The 25,455-nt window shown below is 41.3% G+C and overlaps 1 protein-coding gene across 1 annotated transcript; it reads right to left on the bottom strand.

Moving 5' to 3' along the window:
- Positions 1 to 111: 111 nt before the first annotated feature.
- MLANA (melan-A) lies at positions 112 to 24,515 on the bottom strand. The gene is made up of 4 exons (XM_028107235.1): positions 24,439 to 24,515; positions 20,172 to 20,268; positions 1,443 to 1,556; positions 112 to 180 (listed from the first exon to the last, which is right to left on the bottom strand). Exons 1-4 carry the CDS (start codon positions 24,513 to 24,515, stop codon positions 112 to 114), a joined length of 357 nt encoding a protein of 118 aa, XP_027963036.1.
- Between the last annotated feature and the right edge of the window lie 940 nt (positions 24,516 to 25,455).

Raw genomic sequence — 25,455 nt, 5'->3', positions numbered from 1 at the left:
ATTATTAGAGATGATGTACACTGTTTCTACAGTATTCTGAAGCAGAACATTAGATGTCCATATTAAATTCCAGCAAAAGTGTAAAGGAATTCATTTCATCTCTCAGCATTCTCACGGTGAATAAGGTGGTGGTGACTGTTCTACAGAGAGTTTCTCATAGGCAGGTGGAGCATTGGGAACCTGTGAGAATGAGAAAGGGAGAGTATGGGCTTGGCAACAGTGCATAGGTTTCTGGGAGAGGGGTAAAGTTAGTGGTCAGCATCATATTTATACTACTTCTCTGGACTGAAACTTTTAAGTGCCCACATTTAATTCCCACCCAACAAGATAATCATTGTTAAAGTTCCAAGTGTGTATGTTGAAACATTGGGGGGAGGGGAAGAGTAGAGAAAAATAGAGCCAACCGCCTTCCCCAAATCTCAGAAACTTATTTGTACCTTCATTATCCTTGTCAGTAGAAGTCCCAAGCCCTAACTGGTGAATTCTCGAACACTGTTTAAAGCCACTAATACACATTACATTTATACCACATAGATCCTTGTAGTTGTGTCTAAAGGCCAGTGCTATTGTCAATATAGCACAAATGTGTTAGGCCTTCATTTAATGCTCACAACAATTCTAGGAGTATTTTCATTGTTTTCATGTTACGAGTTGGAAAACTGAGTTACAGGGAAGTCAAGTTACTTGTCCAAGTTCATAAACTTCTCAGTAATTTGGCTCCAGAGTCTGTTCTTTAAACCATTATGATATACTGCATCTGTACCAGTGCTGGCCAATAGAAATAGAGTATAACACATATGTGGTTTTAAAATTTCTAGTAGGTGCATTACAAAAATAAAAAGAAACAGGTAAAATTAATCTTCATTATATAGTTTATTTAATCCCACATATCAAAATATTATCATTTCAACATGTAATTGATATAAAAATCATTAATGAATTATTTATATTCTTTTCCTCATACCAAGTCTTTGAAATCTGGTATGTATTAGAACATTTTAATTCAAACTACTATGTGCTCAATAGCCACATGTGGCCAGCAGCTACCCTGTTGGACTGAACAGCTTATACAATTAGTCACAGATGCTTTTTTTCTTCCCTTATATATATCTACATTCAGAAAAAGGCAAATATACTAAAGACATAAGACAAAAGTATTGTATCCAGAATCAAGTTCTTCCTTTGGATCTTACATGTAGGGATTTCATCATTGACCCTGGAAAATCTGGGTATGAGAGGACACAATTTAAGAAAATCTCTGCATTTTTTTATTATGATAAAATATACATAACAAAATTTACCATTTTAACCATTTTTAAATGTACAGTTTAGTAGCATCAAGTATTTTCACATTGCTCTTGCTCTTTAAATTGTAATAATTTTATTCCTTTGAGTTAAAAGCAGCTGTATAATAAACACCAAGATGCAGGATCTCAACCTACCACAGGTTCACAGTTATTCTCTTGAAAAGGCAATTTGCTGTCCCGGTGACCAAACCCCTCAAAAGGACATCTTCCTGTTAAGGTACTTTGAGTGCCAGCATGAATATTTTTATCCTGAAATGTGAAGGCATGAAGGTCAGTGGGTGAGAAAAAAAGAATTAAGTTCAGTAAGAAAAGAGAAGAAAGCTGAAGTTATTTTTAAGAATAGGTTTTAATCTTGGTTCTGCCATTTACCTGTAATGTGTCCTCAGGCTAGTCACTTTACCTCTCTGAATCCTATCTGTAATAATGAAGATAATACCACCTACCTCTCAAGAGTTGTAGGAATTAAAACTAAAGATAAAGTACTTAGTACAGTGCCTGACACCCATTAGTTAGTCAATAAATATTTTTGAAGGGAAGGAGAAAAAGAATTAATCTGAACAATGAACCTCAGAGAATGATCTTTTTAAAAGATTTTGTTATCTCTTTGAGAGAGAGTGCATGAAGGGGGTTAGGGGCAGAGGGAGAGGGAGAAGCAGACTCTTTCCTGAGCAGGGAGCCTGATGCAGGGCCTGACCCCAGGACCCTGATCTCATGACCTGAGCCAAAGGCAGACACATAACTGACTGAGCTACAAAGGCGCCCCAGAACCTCAGAGAATGATTGCAAGTGGAGGTGATCAAATTAGTGAGGTATCTTAGGGCAAGCATAGGAGAAACTTAGCAACAGAGACACACTGCCTATTTCTGCCTTTTCCATAATGACAACAAAATATTTGAACACTACAAATGCATATGTTGTGGTAGAAATGTTGTGGTTGTAACCTGAGCTTCCAAGTCAAGTTGCAACATAAGTCAATCCAAGGCTGTTATGCACCCTGAGTTATTGTGGGGAGGGGTGGGTGAAAGCTTAGTTTGGTGCTTTGCATAGGTTTAGGGGGTGATATTCTACATCCCTAGAGTGGAATGACAACAGATTGTACAGGACAGAGACACATAGCCTAGTGGGGACTTCAGGAGTTGTCCACCATGGTGAGGTGGAGTATTTCATCACTGATATAGTTTAAAATTGCTGGCATATTGTGATAATAAAAAGACTAACTTTTAGTTTCTTTTATTATTATCGTTAAATTCTCCACAGTGGTGGTTCTCAAACTTTAGCATGCATCAGTATCACCTGAGGGGTTGTTAAACACAGATTGCTGGGCCCACATCCAGAATTTCTGACACAGTAGATCTAGGGTGAGGCCCATAATATGCGTTTCTAACAAGTTCCCAGGTGATACTGTCAAAACTGCTGATCCAGGGCCACATGGAGAACCACTGCTCTGCACACAAAGCACCGCCTGCACCTGGGTGACTCAGCTATACTCTGATCCTTAGAAGGACTGGGCAGATAATGCATAGGGCTCAGAGGGGCCAGGTAGGGGCCATAGAAAAGGAGGCAGTATATCTCATCTAAAGGGACAACCACTGTAAAGTTGCCAGTTTTTCCAGATCTTTTGATTTTTTTAAAAAAGAAACTAGAAATCAATATTTTCATGTAAAATGTTACTTTTACACCTAATTGTACCTAGGTTGACACCTAATTCAATTTTTTTAAAAATACAGACCTAAACATACCATTGAGCCAAATCCAGCCAGTAGGGCATTAGCAGCACACACTCTGTGGTACCAGCTGAGAAGAGCTGGAACAGGGAGGCTGTGCAGATGCTGAGCAGCTCTTCAGCCTTTTCTGCAGATTGTGACTGATCATTGGGGTTTACTAGGTTGGAAGAGGGCATCAACGTAGGTTTCTCAGGGAGAACTGTTTGGAACATCAATGAGGTGAAGCCAGACATGGATTGGACCTGATAACTACACAGTCTGCAGACTGTAAAGAAGTGGTTTTCCTTAACTCTAGTCTGAAATTATTATTGATGCTACCCCTCTGGAAGAATATATGCACAAGGCCCTAATCTTGATATAAGGATGCAGGAAGTTTCTGCGTATCTCCCCAACTCCCAGCAATATACTGCAGGTAAGGTATTTAATGCATTTTCTCCCTTTACCTCAGTTATCACTGTTACTCTTTTTCTTATTTATAAATTTCTCACCTGCCATAGGATAGGAGCATGATCTACTCCCCCAGCTCACTGCCAGTTCTCTGCATTTGCATTCAAATTTCAGCATGCATTTTATTTTTATTTATTTTTTTAAAGATTTTACTTATTTGAGAGAGAGAGAATGAGAGATAGGAAGCACGAGAGGAAAGAGGGTCAGAGGGAGAAGCAGACCCCTGCTGAGCAGGGAGCCCGATGCGGGACTCGATCCTGGCACTCCAGGATCATGACCTGAGCTGAAGGCAGTTGCTTAACCAACTGAGCCACCCAGGCACCCTTCAGCATGCATTTTAAAAGGCAGCTTCCTGGGTCTCACCTTGAGAGAGGGTCCCAGAATCTGCATTTTAGCAAGAGCTCCAGGAGATTTGAGTACAGGGTCTCCTGACCATGCATTGAGAAACACAACATATGAGAAATGAGTATAAACTGAGCTGTCAGCAGGGAATTCAAAATTCTCCAAGAATCAAAAAGCATTATGTTCTAAACTTCCAAGTGAAAGGATAAAGTTGGTAAACACAAAAATAACTTTAATCCCCTTACAAATCATCTTCCTGCTGAAACAAGTTGCTGCAAAAAGCAGTCTTTCCATTCAAAAGATGTTTTTCAGAGCTAAAGAGAATTGTGAGTCAGTGGAAACATTTTAAGAAATCTTAATTCCAACCAACCTTGCTACCATTCAATGGCCAATGAAAGTGGGAGAGTAAATTTTTCAAAGCTTAAAGCAGATTGCTAAAGTTGGAGTAACTCAGATATCTGAAGCTTGCATTTATTGTCACTTATATCCTTTGGCTTACTAGTATTATTTTTTTAAGTAGGCTCCATACCGAGTGTAGAGCCCAATGTAGGGCTTGAACTCCTGACCCTGAGAATCAAGAGCTGAGCTGAGGTCAAGAGTCGGACACTGAACCAGCTGAGCCACCCAGGCACCCCTATGTCCTTTGGTTTTGAAATCAAAAGAATCCTTCACATTGGGTGTGGAGCCAAATAAATAGATAGATAGATAGATAGATAGATAGATAGATAGATAGATAGATAGATAAATAAACAAACAAACAAACAAAACAGAACAAAATAAAATGAAAAAAAATCTCCAAAGACAGGCAGGGAGATAATCATGCAATTAAATGCAGTATTTAGTGTGCTATTGTACATAATTTTGCATAAATTTCTTAGACTACTGATTCTAACCTAGCTTTTCAGGACATGTGAAAGTCTCAAAACAAAATTTTAATATTAATTTAAAAAATAAATGACAGCATTTTTAGACGCTATGGGAACCAGAGAATTTAAACACAGCTCCATCTCATAAAAATTCCAGAAACTCTGCAAAGCACTGATGTAGACCTAGAGCAATGGAGACATGGTAGGTTGAACTTGAACTTACTTAGCAAAATGTTCACAGTGTCTGAGCTTATGACATTAAAGACTCTCTGTTATGGTTTAATTAAATTTAAGATGAGAGTATTGAAGCAGAAAGGAAAAAAAATCATTATATTTTGTAGCATCAAGCTAGTAGTTGTGGACAGTTAAGAAATGGGTCCAACATACTGAGTTTGTAGAGCTTTTACTCCTTAAAAGACTAAATCATTATGTTTTTGTATACAAACAGAAATAAAAATATAGAAGAAAATATATATTAAATAAAGACATAAATAAAGACTGATATACATCATGTTATATCGCATGTGCCTAGGTGTAGAATAGAACAAATGAGGCTCAGAGAAGTTAAAATCTAAGGTCACCAAGTAAGTCAATGACAGACCATGAGACCAAATCCTGATACCAGGATTTGGGTGGCTGCTATTTGCCAGGCACTGGAGGTACAAAGAAGAGTAAGAAATACTCTGTCCCAGTACATAAATAGGGGAAAGAAAAGGGGTGGAAGAGGCAAAAAGTAAATAACCAATTACAAGGCAATGTTAACTCCATGCTAGAGGCACAAATGGAGTTCTGTGGCAGAGAGCAAAGTCCCTTCCTATCTGTGGGGACAGCCACAGTGAGGTATCATAAGAGCACAAGGTCCATCCCTAAACTCCTAGTCCAAGGCTTTCCTATGGTACTTGATTTGGAATCTTATTCAGACTCAGCAACTTCTCCTTTCCACTAAATGTCAACATACTGGAGGGCTGCTGCTCAGTGGCTGTGTCAGCCCCCAAACTTGCTTTGTCTGTCACGATTTGTATTTGGGACATTGGCAAAATGGGCATTAGGAAAGGGACACACAGGACTGTCCAAGTTTCCTGGCAAGGAGAAGAAGTCAAAGCTATAGCTGTCACCTTCTTCTCCTCTTCAGACTGCCAAGCTCCAAACCCCCACCCACACCAACCCTCCCCTCCATCACAGAACCTTTTGTCTAAATTGTTTGTTGAGTGAGAAAGGGGACTTTCCAACATCTTTTGCTAAGATAATTTTTTCCATTATGTATAAACTCAGAAGTTTCAGATGTGTAATAAAAAAAGGAGAGAGGGAAGGAAGGGTGGAGTGAGAAAGAGAGGGAAAGAAAGAGGAAGGGAAAAAGAAAAAGGGGAAAAGGCAGAGAGAAAAATTGCAACTCTTCTTTCATTCCATTGCTCACTATGGAGAATACCTTTGGATGCTTAAGAGCTAAAGTGCTACCTGGCTTTGATGTGAAACCTGTAGTTCTTATAGTTTGGAGACTCAAATGATGTTTCCCATTTGTGGAAGACCTTGATGCCCTAAGACTGGACTGTGTAATTTGTTAGCTTCCTGCTCATTTGGGTAAAGAAGAAAAAATTGGAGAGAGGACAAAAAGATGGTGGAGGAGTAGGGGACCCTATTTCAACTGGTCCCCGGAATTGAGCTGGATATCTACCAGACCACTCTGAGCACCCACGAAATCAGCCTGAGATGTAAGAAGATCTGGACCTCTACAAACAGAACATCACAGGTGGTTGGTTTCAAGGTATGAAGCAGGGAGCCATGATTCTGCGGGCAGGTATTGGAGGATAAACAGCAGCGGGAGGGTGCCTGGCCATGGGGATCCTACACCGCTGGTGAGCCACAGCCTTGCTCGCTGGGGATGAGACACAGACTCGCAGACCGGTAGTGGCAGGGAAATGACTTTAGGGCATCCCCCGGGGCGGAAACCCAGAGCAGCGGGTTCGCGCATGCGAACTGGGAGTGGCTGGCAGTTTTAGAAGCACAAAGGGCAGAGATGTGCTCCAACCTAGAGGCAGGACTGGGAGCGCTGCGGAGGGGAGCACAACCCAGGATGCTGCATTTATAGTAGCACAGACAGAAATGGAGACAGTGTGGCCTGGAGAGCTCATGGAAGAACAGACTGCAATCTCTCTGCTCTGACGCAGAGGGTTGGAAACATTCTCTTCTGCTCTGACTCTCGGAAAAGACGCAGAAAGCCACCAGGGAAAGCCGCCAGAGAACAAAAACCCAAAAAACTTATTCCGACTGAGCCCATCCCCTGCCACAGGGGGCAGGGCAACTCTGCCCAAACAGGGTTGCCTGAGTAACAGCACAGCAGGTCCCTCCCCCAGAAGACAGGCTGGGAAAACAAGAGGCCAGCAACCCTAAGGTTCCTAGAAAACAGGTGCATCTTGCTGGGGTTCTGGTCAATAATTTGGACTCTGTACAATCCCTCTACCACCCATCAACAGAATGATAGGAGGAGGAACACCCCAAATAGAAAAGACTCAGAGATTATAACTTATGCCACAGATTTACAAAAGGATGCTGATATAACCAAGATGTCGGACGTGGAATTCAAGCTAGCAAATGTGAAGACAATAGCTAGAATGGAGAAATCAATTAATGGCAACATAGAGTCTCTAAGGGTGAAATGAAAGCTGAATTGGCAGAACTTAAAAATGCTATCAATGAGATCCAATCCAATCTAGATAATCTAACAGCTAGGGTAAAGGAGGCAGAAGAACAAATAAGCGACCTGGAAGACAATACAATAGATAAAAAAGGAAAAGAAGAGGCCAGGGAAAAACAACTCAGGTCCATGAAAATAGAATCAGAGAAATAAGTGACACCATGAAGCATTCCAATGTCAGAATAATTGGAATCCCGGAGGGAGTGGAGAGAGAGAGAGGACTAGAGGATATATTTGAGCAAATTGTAGCTGAGAACTTCCCTAATCTGGGGAATGAAACAAACATTCGCATCCTAGAGGCAGAGAGGACCCCTCCCAAGATCAAGGAAAATAGGCCAACACCCCGGAATGTAATAGTAAAACTCACAAATCTTAGAACTAAGGAAACCATCTTAAGGGCAATTAGGGGGAAGAGATTCCTTACGTCCAGAGGGAGGAGCATCAGAATAACATCAGACCTATCCACACAGAGACCTGGCAAGTCAGAAAGGCCTGGCAAGACATATTCAGGGTACTAAACGAGAAGAACATGCAGCCAAGAATACTTTATCCAGCAAGGCTGTCATTTAGAATGGATGGAGAGATGCAGAGCTTCCCAGACAGGCAGAAACTGAAAGAATATGTGACCACTAAGATGGCCCTGCAAGAAATATTAAGGGGAATTCTAAAAAAGGAGAAAGACCCCGAGAGTGATATACACAGAAATTTACAGGGACGATCTATAAAAACAACGTCTTCACAAGCAACATGATGACAATTAATTCATAGCTTTCAATAATCACTCTCAACGTGAATGGCCTAAATGCTCCCATAAAATGGCACAGGGTTGCAGACTGGATAAAAAGACAGGACCCAGCCATATGCTGCCTACAAGAGACTCATTTTGAACCTAAAGATACATCCAGATTGAAAGTAAAAGTATGGAGATCCATCTTCCATGCCAGCGGACCTCAAAAGAAAGCTGGGGTAGCAATTGTCCTATCAGACAAATTAGATTTTAAACTAAAGTCTGTAGTTAGAGACACAGAAGGACAGAATATCATTCTTAAAGGGTCTATCCAACAAGAAGATCTAACAGTTGTAAATATCTATGGCCCCAACATGGGAGCAGCCATCTACATAAGCCAACTGTTAACCAAAATAAAGAGTCATATTGATAACAATATGTTAATTGTAGGAGACCTCAATACTCCACTCTCAGCAATGGACACATCATCTAAGCAGCAAATCAACAAAGAAACAAGAGCTTTGGATGATACACTGGACCAGATGGACCTCATAGATATATACAGAACATTCCACCCTAAAACACCAGAATACTCATTCTTCTCGAGCGCACATGGAACTTTCTCCAGAATAGACCACATACTGGGTCACACATCAGGTCTCAACTGATACCAAAAGATTGAGATTATTCCCTGCATCTTCTCAGACCACAATGCTTTAAACTGGAACTCAATCACAAGACAAAATTTGGCAGAAATTCAAACACTTGGAAGCTAAAGACCACTCTGCTCAAGAATGTTTGGGTCAACCAGGAAATCAAAGAAGAACTTAAACAATTCATGGAATTCGATGAGAACAAAAACACATTGGTCCAAAACCTATGGGATACAACAAAGGCAGTCCTAAGGGGGAAATACTGAGCCATCCAAGCCTCACTCAAAAAAACAGAAAAATCCCGAATTCACCAACTAACTCTACACCTTAAAGAACTAAAGAAAAAGCAACAAACGATGCCTAAGCCATGCATTAGAAGAGAAATAATTAAAATTAGAGCAGAAATCAATGAATTAGAAACCAGAAATACAGAAGATCCGATCAACGAAACTAGAAGTTGGTTCTTTGAAAGAATTAATAAGATCGATAAACCACTGGCCAGACTTATCCAAAAAGAAAAGAGAAAGGACCCAAATTAATAAAATCATGAATGAAAGGGGAGAGATCATGACTAACACCAAGGAAATAGAAACAATTATTAGAAATTATTATCAACAACTATATGCCAATAAACTGAGCCATCTGGATGAAATGGAGGCCTTCCTGGAAACTATAAGCCGCCAAGACTGAAACAGGAAGAAATTGACAACCTGAATAGGCCAATAACCAGTAACGAGATTGAAGCAGTGATCAAAAACCTCCCAAAAAACAAGAGTCCAGGGCCTGATGGATTCCCTGGGGAATTCTACCAAGCATTCAAAGAAGAAATAATACTTATTCTCCTGAAGCTGTTTCAAAAAATAGAAACAGAAGGAAAACTTCCAAACTCATTCTATGAGGCCAGCATTACCTTAATCCCCAAACCAGGCAAAGACCCCATCAAAAAGGAGAATTTCAGACCGATATCCCTGGTGAATATGGATTCCAAAATCCTCACAAAATCCTAGCTAATAGGATCCAACAATACATTAAAAGGATCATCCACCACAACCAAGTGGGATTTATCCCCGGGATGCAAGGGTGGTTCAACATTCGCAAATCAATCAATGTGACAGAATACATTAATAAGAGGAGAGAGAAGAACAAATGGTCCTCTCAATGCAGAAAAAGCATTTGACAAAATACAACATCCTTTCCTGATTAAAACTCTTTAGAGTATAGGGATAGAGGGAACATTCCTCAAGTTCATAAATTCCATCTATGAGAAACCCACCGTGAATATCATCCTCAATGGGGAAAAGCTGAGAGCCTTTCCCTTAAGATCAGGAACACATCAAGGATGCCCACTCTTGCCACTATTGTTCAACATAGTACTAGAAGTCCTAGCAACAGCAATCAGACAACAAAAAGAAATAAAGGGTATTCAAATTGGTAAAGAAGAAATCAAACTCTCTCTTTTCACAGATGACATGATACTTTATGTGGAAAACCCAAGACTTCACTCCCAAAATACTAGAACTCATACAGCAATTCAGTAATGTGGCAGGATACAAAATCAATGCACAGAAGTCAGTTGCTTTCTTATACACTAACAATGCAACTGTAGAAAGAGAAATTAGAGAAACGATTCCATTTACAATAGCACCAAAAACCATAAGACACCTCAGAATAAACCTAACCAAAGAGGTAAAGGATCTATACTCTAAGAACTACAGAACACTCATGAAAGAAATTGAAGAAGACACAAAAAGATGAAAAGATATTGCATGCTCACAGATTGGAAGAATAAACATTGTTAAAATATCTATGCTACCCAAAGGAATCTACACCTTCAATGCCATCCCGATCAATTCCAATGACATTTTTCAAAGTGCTGGAACAAACAATCCTAAAATTTGTATGGAATCAGAAAAGACCCCAAATCACGAAGGAAATGTTGAAAAAGAAAGACAAAGCTGGGGGCATCACGTTGCCCGATTTCAAGCTATATTCCAAAGCTGTGATCACCAAGACAGCATGGTACTGGCACAAAAACAGACATATAGGCCAATGGAACAGAATAGAGTACCCAGATATGGAACCTCAACTCTATGGTCAAATAATTTTTGACAAAGCAGGAAAAAACATGCAATGGAAAAAAGTCTCTTCAATAAATGGTGCTGGGAAAATTGGACAGCCACATGCAGAAGAATGAAACTCGACCATTCTCTAACACCATACACAAAGATAAACTCAAAATGGATGAAAGACCTCAATATGAGACAGGAATCCATCAAAATCCTAGAGAAGAACATAGGCAGTAACCTCTTTGACATTGCCCACAGCAAATTCTTTCAAGATACATCTCCAAAAGCTAGTGACACAAAAGGAAAAATGAACTTTTGGGACTTCATCAAGATAAAAAGCTTCTGCACAGCAAACAGTCAACAAAACAAAGAGACAACCCACAGAATGGGAGAAGATATTTGCAAATGACACTACAGATAAAGGGCTGGTATCCAGGATCTATAAAGAACTTCTCAAACTCAACACCCAAAAAACAAATAATCAAGTCAAAAAAATGGGCAGAAGGTATGAAAAGACACTTCCCTGAAGAAGACATACAAATGGCTAAGAGACACATGAAAAAAATGTTCAACATCATTAGCCGTCAGGGAAATTCAAATCAAAACTGCATTGAGATACCACCCTTCCCCAGTTAGAATGGCAAAAATGGACAGGGAAAGAAACAACAAATGTTGGAGAGGTTGTGGAGAAAGGGGAAACCTCTTATGCTGTTGGTGGGAATGCAAGTTGGTACAGCCACTTTGGAAAACAGTGTGGAGGTTCTTTGAAAATTTAAAAATAGAGCTACGCTATGACCCAGCAATTGCACTACTGGGTATTTACCCCAAAGACACAGATATAGTGAAAAGAAGGGCCATATGCACCCCAGTGTTCATAGCAGCAATGTCCGCAATAGCCAAACTGTGGAAAGAGCCAAGATGCCCTTCAACAGATGAATGGATAAAGAAGATGTGGTCCGTATATACAATGCAATATTACTCAGCCATCAGAAAGGATGAATACCGAACTTTTACATCAACATGGATGGGACTGGAGGAGATTATGCTAAGTGAAATAAATCAAGCAGAGAAAGTCAATTATCATATGGCTTCACTTATTTGTGGAACATAAGGAATAGCGTGGAGGACATTAGGAGAAGGGAGGGGAAAATGAAGGGGGCAGGGAATCAGAGGGAGAGATGAACCATGAGAGACTATGGACTCTGAGAAACAAACAGGGTTTTAGAGGGGAGGAGGGAGGGGGCATTGGTTAGCCCGGTGATGGGTATTAAGGAGGGCACGTATTGCATGGAGCACTGGGTGTTATACGAAAACAGTGGATCGTGGATCACCACATCAAAAACTAATGATGTGCGGTGGGAGCAAGATGGCGGAGGAGTAGGAGACCTAGATTTCGTCTGGTCTCAGGAATTCAGCTGAATAGGGATCAAACCATTCTGAACACCTACGAACTCAACAGGAGATCAAAGAGGAGAGTAGCAACAACTATCTGAACAGAGAAGCGACCACTTACTGGAAGGTAGGACGTGCGGAGAAGTGAATCGGAGGAGATATTCGGGAGGATAGATGGCGGGGGAGGGGCCTCCGCCGGCCGCTTCTGGCAAGTGATAGAGTCGTGGACCACAAAATCGGAACTGTTAGAAGTTGGCTCCGCTGAGGGACGTCGCTGCAGTGGCTAAGCAGGGGGTGGAATCCTCCCGGGACAGTGTGGTCTCAGGACCCTTGGGGTCACAGAAAGACCGGGGGAGCCTGAGTGCGCCAGAGCTCCCAGGTATCGGAGCGGGGAAGCCGGCTGCAGAGACGGAGCTGAGGCGCGGGCTCTCAGCTTGGGGTTGTCATAAACTGTGATCCGCGGCCCAGTCAGGCCACTGCTCCTGCAGCAGGGACCCAACAAGCGGCAGATCCGGGGAGACTCCCCTTCCTTCCCGGGGAGGAGCGGCACGGGAGCGCACCGCAGGGATCTGCTGGGTTTGGAGAATCCACACGGGGTCGGGTGCCAGAGATAGCAACGCTCGGTCACAGGCCGGGTGAGCACTGGGTGCGGCCGGAGACTGGGGACAAGGGAGTAACTGCTTTTCTCTGGGGGCGCACTGAGGAGCGGGGCCCCGAGTTCTCAGCTCCTCCGGGTGGAGATTGGGAGGCCACCATTTTTGCCCTGGTCCTCCAAGGCTGTACGGAGAGCTTGCAGGGAACAAAAGCTCCTGAGATCAAACCCGAGCAGCTTGCTTAGCCCGGACCGACAAGGGCGGGGCAATTCAGCCTCCGGCAAAGACATTTGGAAACCACAGCAACAGGCCCCTCCCCCAGAAGATCAGCATGAACAGCCAGCAAGCCAAGACCAAGTTTACCGATCAAGGAGAATGGGAGAACTCCAGCGCTAGGGGAATACTGTACATAGAATTCATGGCTTTTTTTTTACCATGATTCATTAGTTCATCAAAGTTAATTTTTGTTAACTGTTTTTTTTTTCTTTTTCCCTTTTTCAACCAACATCTTATCAATCTCTTTTAAAAAAAAAAAAACATTTTTTATTTTTCATTTTTAGAGTCATATTTTATCCCTTCATAGTAGTTACCCTTATTTTTGGCATATATATATATATAAGTTGTTCTCTCTTTAAAATTTTGAGATACAGTTTCTTCTAACAGATAAAAATATACCCTAAATCACTAGTGTATGGCTCTGTTCTAGTCACCTGCGTGATCACATTCTCTCCCTTTTTTCTTTTTTTTTTTTTAAATCTTCTTTCTTTTTTCAAACAACTTATTTTATCAAGTCCTTTTATAAAATCTTTTATACTTTTCATCTTTACAGTCATCTTCTATCCCTTCATTGTATCAACCCTTATTTTGTTCATATATGTCTTTCTTCCTTTAAAATTTTAGGAGGCACTTTTTTCTAACAGACCAAAATACGCCTAAAATCTAGTGTGTGGCACTGATCTATGCACTAGCCTGAACATATTTGATCACATTCTGCTTTTCTTGTATTGTTCTGTTTTTGTTTTTATCTTTTTTTTCTCTCTTTCTTTTTTCTTTCTTTCCCTTTCTTTTCCCCTGGTTTCAGGTCTTCTCTGATTTGTATACAGTATATTTGCTGGGGACGTTGTAAACCTGTTAGCATTTTGTTCTCTCATTCATCTATTCTCCTCTGGACAAAATGACAGGACGAAAAAATCACCTCAGCAAAACGAACAAGAGGTAGTACCGTCAGCCAGGGACCTACTCAATACGGACATTAGTACGATGTCGGACCTAGAGTTCAGAATCATGACTTTAAAGATACTAGCTGGGCTTGAAAAAAGCATGGAAGTTATTAGAGAAACACTTTCCGGAGAAATAAAAGAACTAAAATCTAACCAAGTCAAAATCAAAAAGGCTATTGATGAGGTGCAATCAAAAATGGCGGCACTAACTGCTAGGATAAATGAGGCAGAAGAGAGAATCAGTGATATAGAAGACCAAATGATGGAAAATAAAGAGGCTGAGAAAAAGAGAGAGAAACAACTACAGGATCACGAGGGCAGAATTCGAGAGATAAGTGATTCGATAAGACGAAACAACATTAGAATAATTGGGATCCCAGAAGAAGAAGAAAGAGAGAGAGGGGCAGAAGGTATATTGGAGCAAATTATAGCAGAGAACTTCCCTAATGTGAGGAAGGAAACAGGCATCAAAATCCAGGAGGCACAGAGAACCCCTCTCAAAATCAATAAAAATAGGTCAACACCCCAACATCTAATAGTAAAATTTACGAGTCTCAGAGACAAAGAGAAAATCCTGAAAGCAGCTCGGGAGAAGAGATATGTAACCTACAATGGTAAAAATATTAGATTGGCAACAGACCTATCCACAGAGACCTGGCAGGCCAGAAAGGACTGGCAAGATATCTTCAGAGCGCTAAACGAGAAAAATATGCAGCCAAGAATACTATATCCAGCTAGGCTGTCATTGAAAATAGAAGGAGAGATAAAAAGCTTCCAGAACAAACAAAAACTAAAGGAATTTGCAAACACGAAACCAGCCCTCCAAGAAATATTGAAAGGGGTCCTCTAAGCAGAGAGAGCCTAAAAGCAGCAAAGATCAGAAAGGAACACAGACAACATACAGTAACAGTCACCTTACAGGCAATACAATGGCACTAAATTCATACCTTTCAATAGTTACCCTGAATGTAAATGGGCTCAATGCCCCAATCAAAAGACACAGGCTATCAGATTGGATTAAAAAACAAGACCCATAGATATGCTGTCTGCAAGAGACTCATTTTAGACCCAAAGACACCCCCAGATTGAAAGTGAGGGGGTGGAAAACAATTTACCATGCTAATGGACACCAAGAGAAAGCTGGGGTGGCAATCCTTATATAAGACAAACTAGATTTTAAAACAAAGACTGTAATAAGAGATGAGGAAGGACACTATATCCTACTTAAAGGGTCTATACAACAAGAAGATCTAACAATTGTAAATATCTATGCCCCGAACATGGGAGCAGCCAATTATATAAGGCAATTAATAACAAAAGCAAAGAAACACATTGACAACAATACAATAATAGTGGGAGACTTTAACACCCCCCTGATTGAAATGGACAGATCATCTAAGCAAAAGATCAACAAGGAAATAAAGACTTTAAATGACACACTGGACCAAATGGACTTCACAGACATATTCAGAACATTCGTTCCCAAAGCAACAGAATACACATTCTTCTCTAGTGCCCATGGAACATTCTCCAGAATTGATCACATCCTAGGTCACAAATCAGGTCTCAACCAGTACCAAAAGATTGGGATCATTCCCTGCATATTTTCAGACCACAATGCTTTGAAACTAGAACTCAATCACAAGAGGACAGTCGGAAAGAACTCAAATACATGGAGGCTAAAGAGCATCCTACTAAAGAATGAATGGGTCAACCAGGAAATTAAAGAAGAATTAAAAAAATTCATGGAAACAAATGAAAATGAAAACACAACTGTCCAAAATCTTTGGGATACAGCAAAGGCAGTCCTGAGAGGAAAGTATATAGCAATACAAGCCTTTCTCAAGAAACAAGAAAGGTCTCAAATAAACCACCTAACCCTACACCTAAAGGAGCTGGAGAAGAAAACCAAATAAAGCCTAAACCCAGCAGGAGAAGAGAAATCATAAAGATCAGAGCAGAAATCAATGAACTAGAAACGAAAAGAACAGTAGAACAGATCAACGAAACTAGGAGCTGGTTCTTTGAAAGAATTAACAAGATTCATAAACCCCTGGCCAGACTGATCCAAAAGAAAAGAGAAATGACCCAAATCAACAAAATCATGAATGAAAGAGGAGAGATCACAACAACACCAAAGAAATACAAACAATTATAAGAACATATTATGAGCAACTCTATGCCAGCAAATTAGATAACCTGGAAGAAATGGATGCATTCCTAGAGATGTATCAACTACCAAAACTGAACCAGGAAGAAATAGAAAACCTGAACAGACCTATAACCACTAAGGAAATTGAAGCAGTCATCAAAAATCTCCCAAGAAACAAAAGCCCAGGGCCAGATGGCTTCCCAGGGCAATTCTATCAGACATTTAAAGAAGAATTAATACCTATTCTCCTGAAACTGTTCCAAAAAATAGAAATGGAAGGAAAACTTCCAAATTCATTTTATGAGGCCACCATTACCTTGATCCCAAAACCAGACAAAGATCCCATCAAAAAGGAGAATTACAGACCAATATCCTTGATGAACATGGATGCAAAAATTCTCACCAAAATACTAGCCAATAGGATCCAACAGTACATTAAAAGGATTATTCACCACAACCAAGTGGGATTTATCCCTGGGCTGCAAGGCTGGTTCAACATCGGCAAATCAATCAACGTGATACAATACATTAACAAAAGAAAGAACAAGAATCATATGATCCTCTCAATAGATGCAGAAAAAGCATTTGACAAAGTACAGCATCCTTTCTTGATCAAAACTCTTCAGAGTATAGGGATAGAGGGTACATACTTCAATATCATAAAAGCTATCTACGAAAAACCTACAGTGAATATCATTCTCAATGGGGAAAAGCTGAGAGCTTTTCCCCTAAGGTCAGGAACGCGGCAGGGATGTCCACTCTCACCACTGCTATTCAACATAGTATTAGAAGTCCTAGCCACAGCAATCAGACAACAAAAAGAAATCAAAGGCATCCAAATCGGCAAAGAGGAAGTCAAACTCTCACTCTTTGCAGATGATATGATACTTTATGTGGAAAACCCAAAAGACTCCACCCCAAAACTGCTAGAACTCATACAAGAATTCAGTCAAGTAGCAGGCTATAAAAATCAATGCACAGAAATCAGTGGCATTCCTATACACCAACAACAAGACAGAAGAGAGACAAATCAAAGAGTCGATCCCATTCACAATTGCACCCAAAACCATAAGATACCTAGGAATAAATTTAACTAAAGAGGCAAAGGATCTGTACTCAGAAAACTATAAAATACTCAGGAAAGAAATTGAAGAAGACACAAAGAAATGGAAAAACGTTCCATGCTCATGGATTGGGAGAACCAACATTGTAAAGATGTCAATGCTACCTAGAGCAATCTACACATTCAATGCAATCCCCATCAAAATAGCATCCACTTTTTTCAAAGAAATGGAACAAATAATCCTAAAATTTGTATGGAACCAGAAGAGACCCCGAATAGCCAGAGGAATATTGAAAAAGAAAAGCAAAGCTGGCGGCATCACAATTCCGGACTTCCAGCTCTATTACAAAGCTGTCATCATCAAGACAGTATGGTACTGGCACAAAAACAGACACATAGATCAATGGAACAGAATCGAGAGCCCAGAAATGGACCCTCAACTCTATGGTCAACTTATCTTTGACAAAGCAGGAAAGAATGTCCAATGGCAAAAAGACAGTCTCTTCAACAAATGGTGTTGGGAAAATTGGACAGCCACATGCAGAAGAATGAAACTGGACCATTTCCTTACACCACACACAAAAATAGACTCCAAATGGTTGAAAGACCTAAACGTGAGACAGGAGTCCATCAAAATCCTAAAGGAGAACACAGGCAGCAACCTCTTCGACCTCAGCCACAGCAACTTCTTCCTAGAAACATCACCAAAGGCACGGGAAGCCAGGGCAAAAATGAACTATTGGGATTTCATCAAGATAAAAAGCTTTTGCACAGCAAAAGAAACAGTCCACAAAACCAAAAGACAACCGACAGAATGGGAGAAAATATTTGCAAATGACATATCAGATAAAGGGCTAGTATCCAAAATCTATAAAGAACTTATCAAACTCAACACCCAAAGAACAAATAATCCAGTCAAGAAATGGGCAGAAGACATGAACAGACATTTTTCCAAAGAAGACATCCAAATGGCCAGCAGGCAGATGAAAAAGTGCTCAACATCGCTCGGCATCAGGGAAATCCAAATCAAAACCTCAATGAGATACCACCTCACACCTGTCAGAATGGCTAAAATTAACAAGTTAGGGAACGACAGATGTTGGCGGGGATGTGGAGAAAGGGGAACCCTCCTACACTGTTGGTGGGAATGCAAGCTGGTGCAACCCCTCTGGAAAACAGTATGGAGGTTCCTCAAACAGTTGAAATTAGAGCTACCATACGATCCAGCAATTGCACTACTGGGTATTTACCTCAAAGATACAAATGTAGGGACCCGAAGGGGTACATGCACCCCAATGTTTATAGCAGCAATGTCCACAATAGCCAAACTGTGGAAAAAGCCAAGATGTCCATCGACAGATGAATGGATAAAGAAGAGGTGGTATATATACACAATGGAATATTATGCAGCCATCAAAAGGAATGAGATCTTGCCATTTGCAACGACGTGGATGGAACTGGAGGGTGTTATGCTTAGTGAAATAAGTCAATCAGAGAAAGACATGTATCATATGACCTCACTGATATGAGGAATTCTTAATCTCAGGAACAAACTGAGGGTTGCTGGAGTGGTCGGGGGTGGGAGGGATGGGGTGGCTGGGTGATAGACATTGGGGAGGGTATGTGCTACGGTGAGCGCTGTGAATTGTGTAAGACTGTTGAATCACAGATCTGTACTTCTGAAACAAATAACGCAACATATTTTAAGAAAAAAGAAAAAGAAGAAGAGAGCAGGAGAGGAAGAATGAAGGGGAGTAAGTCAGAGGGGGAGACGAACCAGGAGAGATGATGGACTCTGAAAAACAAACTGAGGTTTCTAGAGGGGAGGAGGGTAGGGGGATGGGTTAGCCTGGTGATGGGTATTGGGGAGGGCGCGTTCTGCATGGAGCGCTGGGTGTTGTGAACAGACGGTGAATCATGGAACCCTGCACCAAAACAAATGATGTAATATATGGTGATTAACATAACAATAAAAAAATAAAAAAAACCTAATGATGTATTTTATGGTGACTAACATAACATAATAAAATTAAAAAAAAAAAGGAGAGAGGGAAACAAACCATAAGAGACTCTTAATGACAGAGAACAAACTGAGGGTTGATGGAGAAAGTTGGGTGGGGAATGGGCTAGATGTTTAATGGGCATTAAGGAGGGCATTTGTGATGAGCACTGGGTGTCGTATGTAAGTGATGAATCACTGAATTCTAAAGCCAATGTTGCATTGTATGTTAACTAACTAGAATTTAAATATAAATAAACAAACAAACAAATAAATAAATAAATAAATAAATAAATAAATAAATAAATAAAAGAAGAAAAAATTCTGTCAAAACCATATTGGCCATCAAAAGAGAATGGACCCTCTTAAAAACCCAGTGGTCCTTTGTGCTGCTGAGGGGTGGATGTTTTCCTCATTGTAATGATGGCTGGGTGGGCCCTAGGTATGCCAAATTGCTTGGTATAATAGAGTTAGAACTTGGAACTCCCAGGGAACCTGGGAGGAAAGGGGTAAGGCAGCAAGGTGAGATAAGCAGGCCACTAAATGGAGGAACAGAACCATTGGGAATTCCCAGGAGGATTGGTAAGACCTGGAGCATCTCACATGCTGCTGTTTGCTGTGCAAAGAGGATCAGGACCCCTGCCCCTGTACCCCACAAATTATTAGTGCTCAGCTACACACATAGTCAAGCACTCAAGTTTGTTGTGAGTGGAACCAAAGAGATGGGCCAAGTTTCTGGTTGAGGTTCATGCCAAGGCAGAAGCAAAGGAAGAGCTGCAAGAAGTACAAAGTAGAGAAAGACTAATCAGAACCAGAAATGGGAGCTAAAGGTGATCATGAGAATGTTATCCCACTCCCTAGAAATTCAGAGGAAGAAGGGCAAGGGGGTCCTGGATCTGTTGGGATCAACAGTGGAAATTTTACTGACCCTCAAGCTTCTGTATCCACTTCGTCTTCTACAATACCAACAGCCAATGAGCAGCAAAATTCCCAGGATCACCATCAGGATGCCAATCCCTGCAGCCCTGGCCCAAGAAATAGACAAATCCATCTGGGTACAGAAACCTTGTTCTAGATTGTGAAGAAACATGCATCAATCTTCAATCTTCACAGGGACTTTGACAGCCCAAAGCCACACATCCCATTCCCCAAGTAGTTTTCCTCCCCACCCTCCACCACACTGACCACACACCAGGCCTCCAGCACCTATATCCAGGGATAGGAGCTTCTTTAGGATCCTCACAGGTGTGTGCCCACACAAGTAGTGCTAACTGGCATGGCCTAAGCACCCAAATTCTAGGCACAAGAGGTGCACTAGCAACTGACCCGTATGTGAACAATGTATTTACAGAGACTGAGTTATCTTGTCTTTTCATCAGGGCTAGTTTAAAATATTTTCCCCAACTATCAGTCCACAAAAAGGATTAATAATTAACTTTGACTTAAGATCTACTCTAAGCTGGGTGCCATGATGAACATTCTACATGAATTAGATTATTTAATTCTCACAACCCTGTAAAGTAGGCACCACTTATCATCCCCATTTCACAGATGAGGAAATAGATTCAGATGTTAAGTGCCTTCCCGATGGGCATACAGAGGTAGCACAAGATGGAGCCAGGATTTGAACTTGAGTTAGTCTCATTTGTGTTTGTGTCCTCTGTCTGAAACTCGCCCCCTCACTCCTTGCCCATAACTAATATATCATGTTTAAAGACTCAGCATTACCCCTCCCAGGATGATGGCAACCCATTCTGGCTTCTCTCAGTGGTAATCGGTAGTGTGCTTACCTGTCTCTTTTAGGAAAGGAGCTCCCAAATGAGATTTTTGGTTCTGGGTTTGGTTTTTAATTTGTGTCCTCAATGCCTAGAAAAGGTCAGGCATACTGGGTGTTTCAAAAAATATTTCTTGAAGATGGATGGATGGATGAATGGACAGTTGGATGGATGGCCAAACATATTAATAAAAAATGAACAAACTGCAAAATGAATGAGCCATTTAATGTCTTCTTTAAAATAACTATTTACAAATGTGTGGATTTGGGGCATGATGCTAGCCCCAACATCATTATTTTTTTCCATTTGCAGTTGGAACTGAAGATCTGAAATACCATCTTTAAAGATGCATCCTTCCTTGTCCTAACAGCTTAATTCTCTGTTACTTTTGCCTCTTGTGGGTCATTGACATTCCAGTGAAAATGAGAGGATCCACAACTTTCCACAGAGCAGGTTTTATTTGGGGATGGAGAAAATGTAATGAAGAGAAGGAGAGAACATGTAAAGCAGCCACCAAGGGCTTAGAGCTGGGGCATTCCGACTGAAGGAGTGGAAGTAGGGCTTGTGGGATTTAGAGATCTCCAAGACTATAACTATTGCATGGGGATTTCATGTTGATGAAATCAATCCTCTGAGGTTGATATGATGTTCATGTCACAGCCTAGCTCTTGGGACATGTGTCTCATATTTACATTCAACTAGGCAAGCTTCTCTCCTCTCAGGCCTCTGCTTGCTCCAGGAATCCAGTTCAGGATCACCAAGGACCAAACCAGATGGGTCAGTCCTTCCTGCTTACTCTGTTATCACCTGAGTGATCTGGAAAAGATATTTCAGAATGGAGTTGGGGATAGAGCCCTGAGGATGCTGAGATAAGAGGCCTGATCTCTCCAGCCTGCTTGACTGCCAAGTCAGAGATGCCACCTGACATTTGCAGTCAGAGACTGCAGATATTCAGTAAGCACCTCCCAATTGTCCAGGCATGAACTATTAAAAGATATAGCACTGGGGCTCAGCCCTGGGAAGAACTGTCTGAGCTGAACCTAGAACAAAGCTGTAGCGTCACTGAGACTGCTCTGCTCCTCAGCAGCAGGATGCAAGCTGGACATCTAAGCCAGCCTTTTGAGCCCTGTGTCCAGTGGCCCATGGGAATGATTAGTTACCACAAAGGCCCTGGAAATAGGGCCTGAAGCTGTGCTTTCCCTGTATAACACTATCAATTAGCTAACATCTGCCTGATTTTCCACATCACAGCTTGATCAAAGTGGAGAGTGCTGTGACTTGCTAAAGAAGGGCTCTGCAGAGCTGGGTGATTTATAGGAGATTGAGAAGCAGAAGGTGAATCAAGATATAGCTGAGGTTTCTCCTGGAGAGATCTTTGCCTTATACCACCTACCTGACCTCCTCCCTCTCAAGGCAGCTCAGGCATCAAGTCTATCCTGTCCATCTCTAAACGGGATGGATGAGAGTGCTGGATAAAGACTCTGACCTAATTATGCAGTTCAGTCCACCCACTTTGTGGATCATGAAGCTGAGACTTACCAAGACTCATCAACATCACCACCACCTTAGCAGCTACTCTGTAATTCATTGAGCACTGATTTGTGCCAAGCATTGTGCCAAGCACACCACATAAAGGCTTTTATTTCATCCTCACAATAATCCTCTGAGGTTGATATGATGTTCATGTCACAGCTGGTATCCCCATGATTTTAAGCTGGTAAAATATCCAAGGCTGTACAACTGGTAAGTGGCAGAACCAGCATTCACAGTGACTAGCCTAAGATACTCAACCGGTGTCTTTCCTGCTCTATCATCCTTTCCTGAACTGAAGCTGTCACAAGGAGCATTCAGTGGGCTCTTGTGACTGAAGGCAGCTGATTCAATTCCTAGAATGCTTGTGCTTCAATTTCACCCACCAAGTCTGTTCACCCCCTTGGACATCTTGACACAGACAGAGCTCTGTTCCAGTTTTTTATGCACAGTCACATTGCATTCACACATGTACCCAGTGACTGATAGAGGGGAAAATATCAGGATATGGCCAGACACACCAAAAGAACCCACTACCCAGCTGGGCAGGACTCTCCAGAGTGTCACCAAATGCCTCCTGCAGCAGTCACCTGAGATGCATGTTAAAGTGCAGACTCTGAGCCCCACCCCCAGACCTACCAAATCAGCCTCTCTGGAAGCAAGGCCTGGGAAACTGCATTTTACAAGCTCCACGAGTGACTTATGCCCTCTTGACTGAGAGAACCCCTCAACCTCTTTTTACTGAGGTTTCACAGAGACACAGTTTGTTGAATCATCAGAAAGAAGCTGAAACATCCTACCTAATATCATGTGTACCCTAAACATACCCCAAAGAGTATATTTTTGCTCCTGGGACATTTTTTCAGAAGATCTCCTGATCCCCATTCCCAACTGACCATTCAGGGATGTTAGAAAATCCCAGTAGGGTCTTCTGAGGAAATGCTCCCCGCCTAAATTCTTCCTCAGTGCCTTTAATGGGTTCTACATCTTGCTTGCCCCTGCTAGTTCACTCTAGTAAAGATTTTTCAATAGTTCCTTCCCAAGGGAGAGCAAGTTTGCAGGAAGTTCTGACTAGAACACTTAAGACATGGTCCAATAAAAACCTGGTACCTCGTTTGTTCCACTGGAGTCTCCACCCAGAGGGTGGAACCAGATTTAGAGCACCACACTCTTGGGTACTCTAGTACATGCAGAGTGTGTCCCAGCAACCTATCATCCCATTACAGAACTTACATTTTGCTAAAATTATTCTTGAGCCTAATTCTGCACTATACTGTAAGATTTTTTCAAAGTTAGGGATGGCATCTCAGACTGACTATACATTGCTTAGCACTTTAAAATGCTGAATCATATAACTACTTATTTAAAATTAATTCATTCTATTAAACAACTTTCCTTAGGATAAAATTATGGTGCAGAAGTTATGACCAACATCTTCACCCTGGGGTCAGTCTGCAGGTGGAGTTGCACATACCTGCCCTACATTCTCACTAGCTCTTTGGCAACTCACCTTTGTTCTGTCTGCAAACCATCTCCAGCAGCCTGAGTGGAGTAGACAGAACAAGGCTTGAAGAAAGAGTCATTTTGTTCCAGACAGATGTTTTCTAGCTGGGGAACCTATAGCAAATGCCTAATAACTGAGAATACAGACAAAAAAAAAAAAAGCCAAGATCCAACTTATTATCATTCCTATCTCCTTGCCTATATGGCTTCAGAAGACTGAGCCCCTTGTAGGACCATGGAGTCCCCTCACCACATTGCCAGGGATTTTATTTTCTGGAGAAATTAACACTAGAGAGACTTACTGACAAGCATGTGCTTGTGGAAAGCATCAGGCTGTGTCATCAAACGGCAAACTGAAAACCCCACTGGGTTCAGTTTTGAACTTACTCTTCAGCTGTGATGTAGGAGTGGTTGTGCCCCTTCTTGGGGTAACCAAGGATGAAGTGAGCCTCTTCTCTTGGCATCTTGTGGGGACAGGCCACAGGACACCTAATAGCAGGGGCACACAGGCATCATTTAACACATTCAGAACATCCTCACTCAGCATTTCATAAAAAGCCACAAAGACATTCGCTCCAGGTGAACATTAATGATAGCTGGGACCCTCTGGTTTCTCTCTGTGAAAGGATTTGTACTTGCTTTTTTCATTGATATCAAGTGGAAATTGCTCAGTTTTCTAACTGCTTCCACTAACTGAAAATTAATTTCAAAGAAGAAACTACAAACAAAAGCAAAAAACTTTGAAATTGAGTTATTATTGGGGGAGTGCTCTTCATTTGCTTTCAATTTGACTCTATACCACAAACATAGAGAAACAAAATACATTTTTTAAAGATGACATTTTATTACTATTATTATTATTATTAATATTATTTTTAGAGAGGTGGGGGAGAGGAGCAGAGGGAGAGCGAGAATTTTAAGCAGGCTCCATGCCCAGCATGGAGCCTAATGTGGGGCTTGATTTCACCACCCTGAGACCATAACCTGAGCTGAAATCAAGAATCAGATGCTTAACTGAGCCACCCAGGTACCCCCATAAAATGCATTTTTATTCATTCCTTACTTTCTCTGGCACAAGACTGGTTAATAAAGGAATTTCTCTCCAAAGATATTAATTTGATATCAATCTTTGGCCATATAGACAGTTAGATAACATATGAGTATGTGGCTGAGCACAGCATCCTCCAAGTCCACCTTCCAACAAAGGAAATGCCTGGGCTTGTCCATGTTCATTCACCCTACTCAAAACAAGATGAGGACTCCATAACCTGACTTTGTCTAATGATTTGTTTTCCCTCCCACTGAAATAAATTTTTGTTTCTCCCTCATTCAAGTCTCATGAATAGGGCTCATGATCAGTACCTGATCCCAAACCAAGAGAAGCAGTCTTTCAAGTGACAGGAG

This window comes from Eumetopias jubatus, unplaced genomic scaffold (assembly GCF_037043125.1).
Source record: "Eumetopias jubatus isolate StellerSeaLion01/CBP00866 unplaced genomic scaffold, mEumJub1_p1.0 scaffold_15, whole genome shotgun sequence".
Lineage (NCBI taxonomy): Eukaryota > Metazoa > Chordata > Mammalia > Carnivora > Otariidae > Eumetopias > Eumetopias jubatus.
This window is presented reverse-complemented; position numbering and strand designations above follow the sequence as displayed.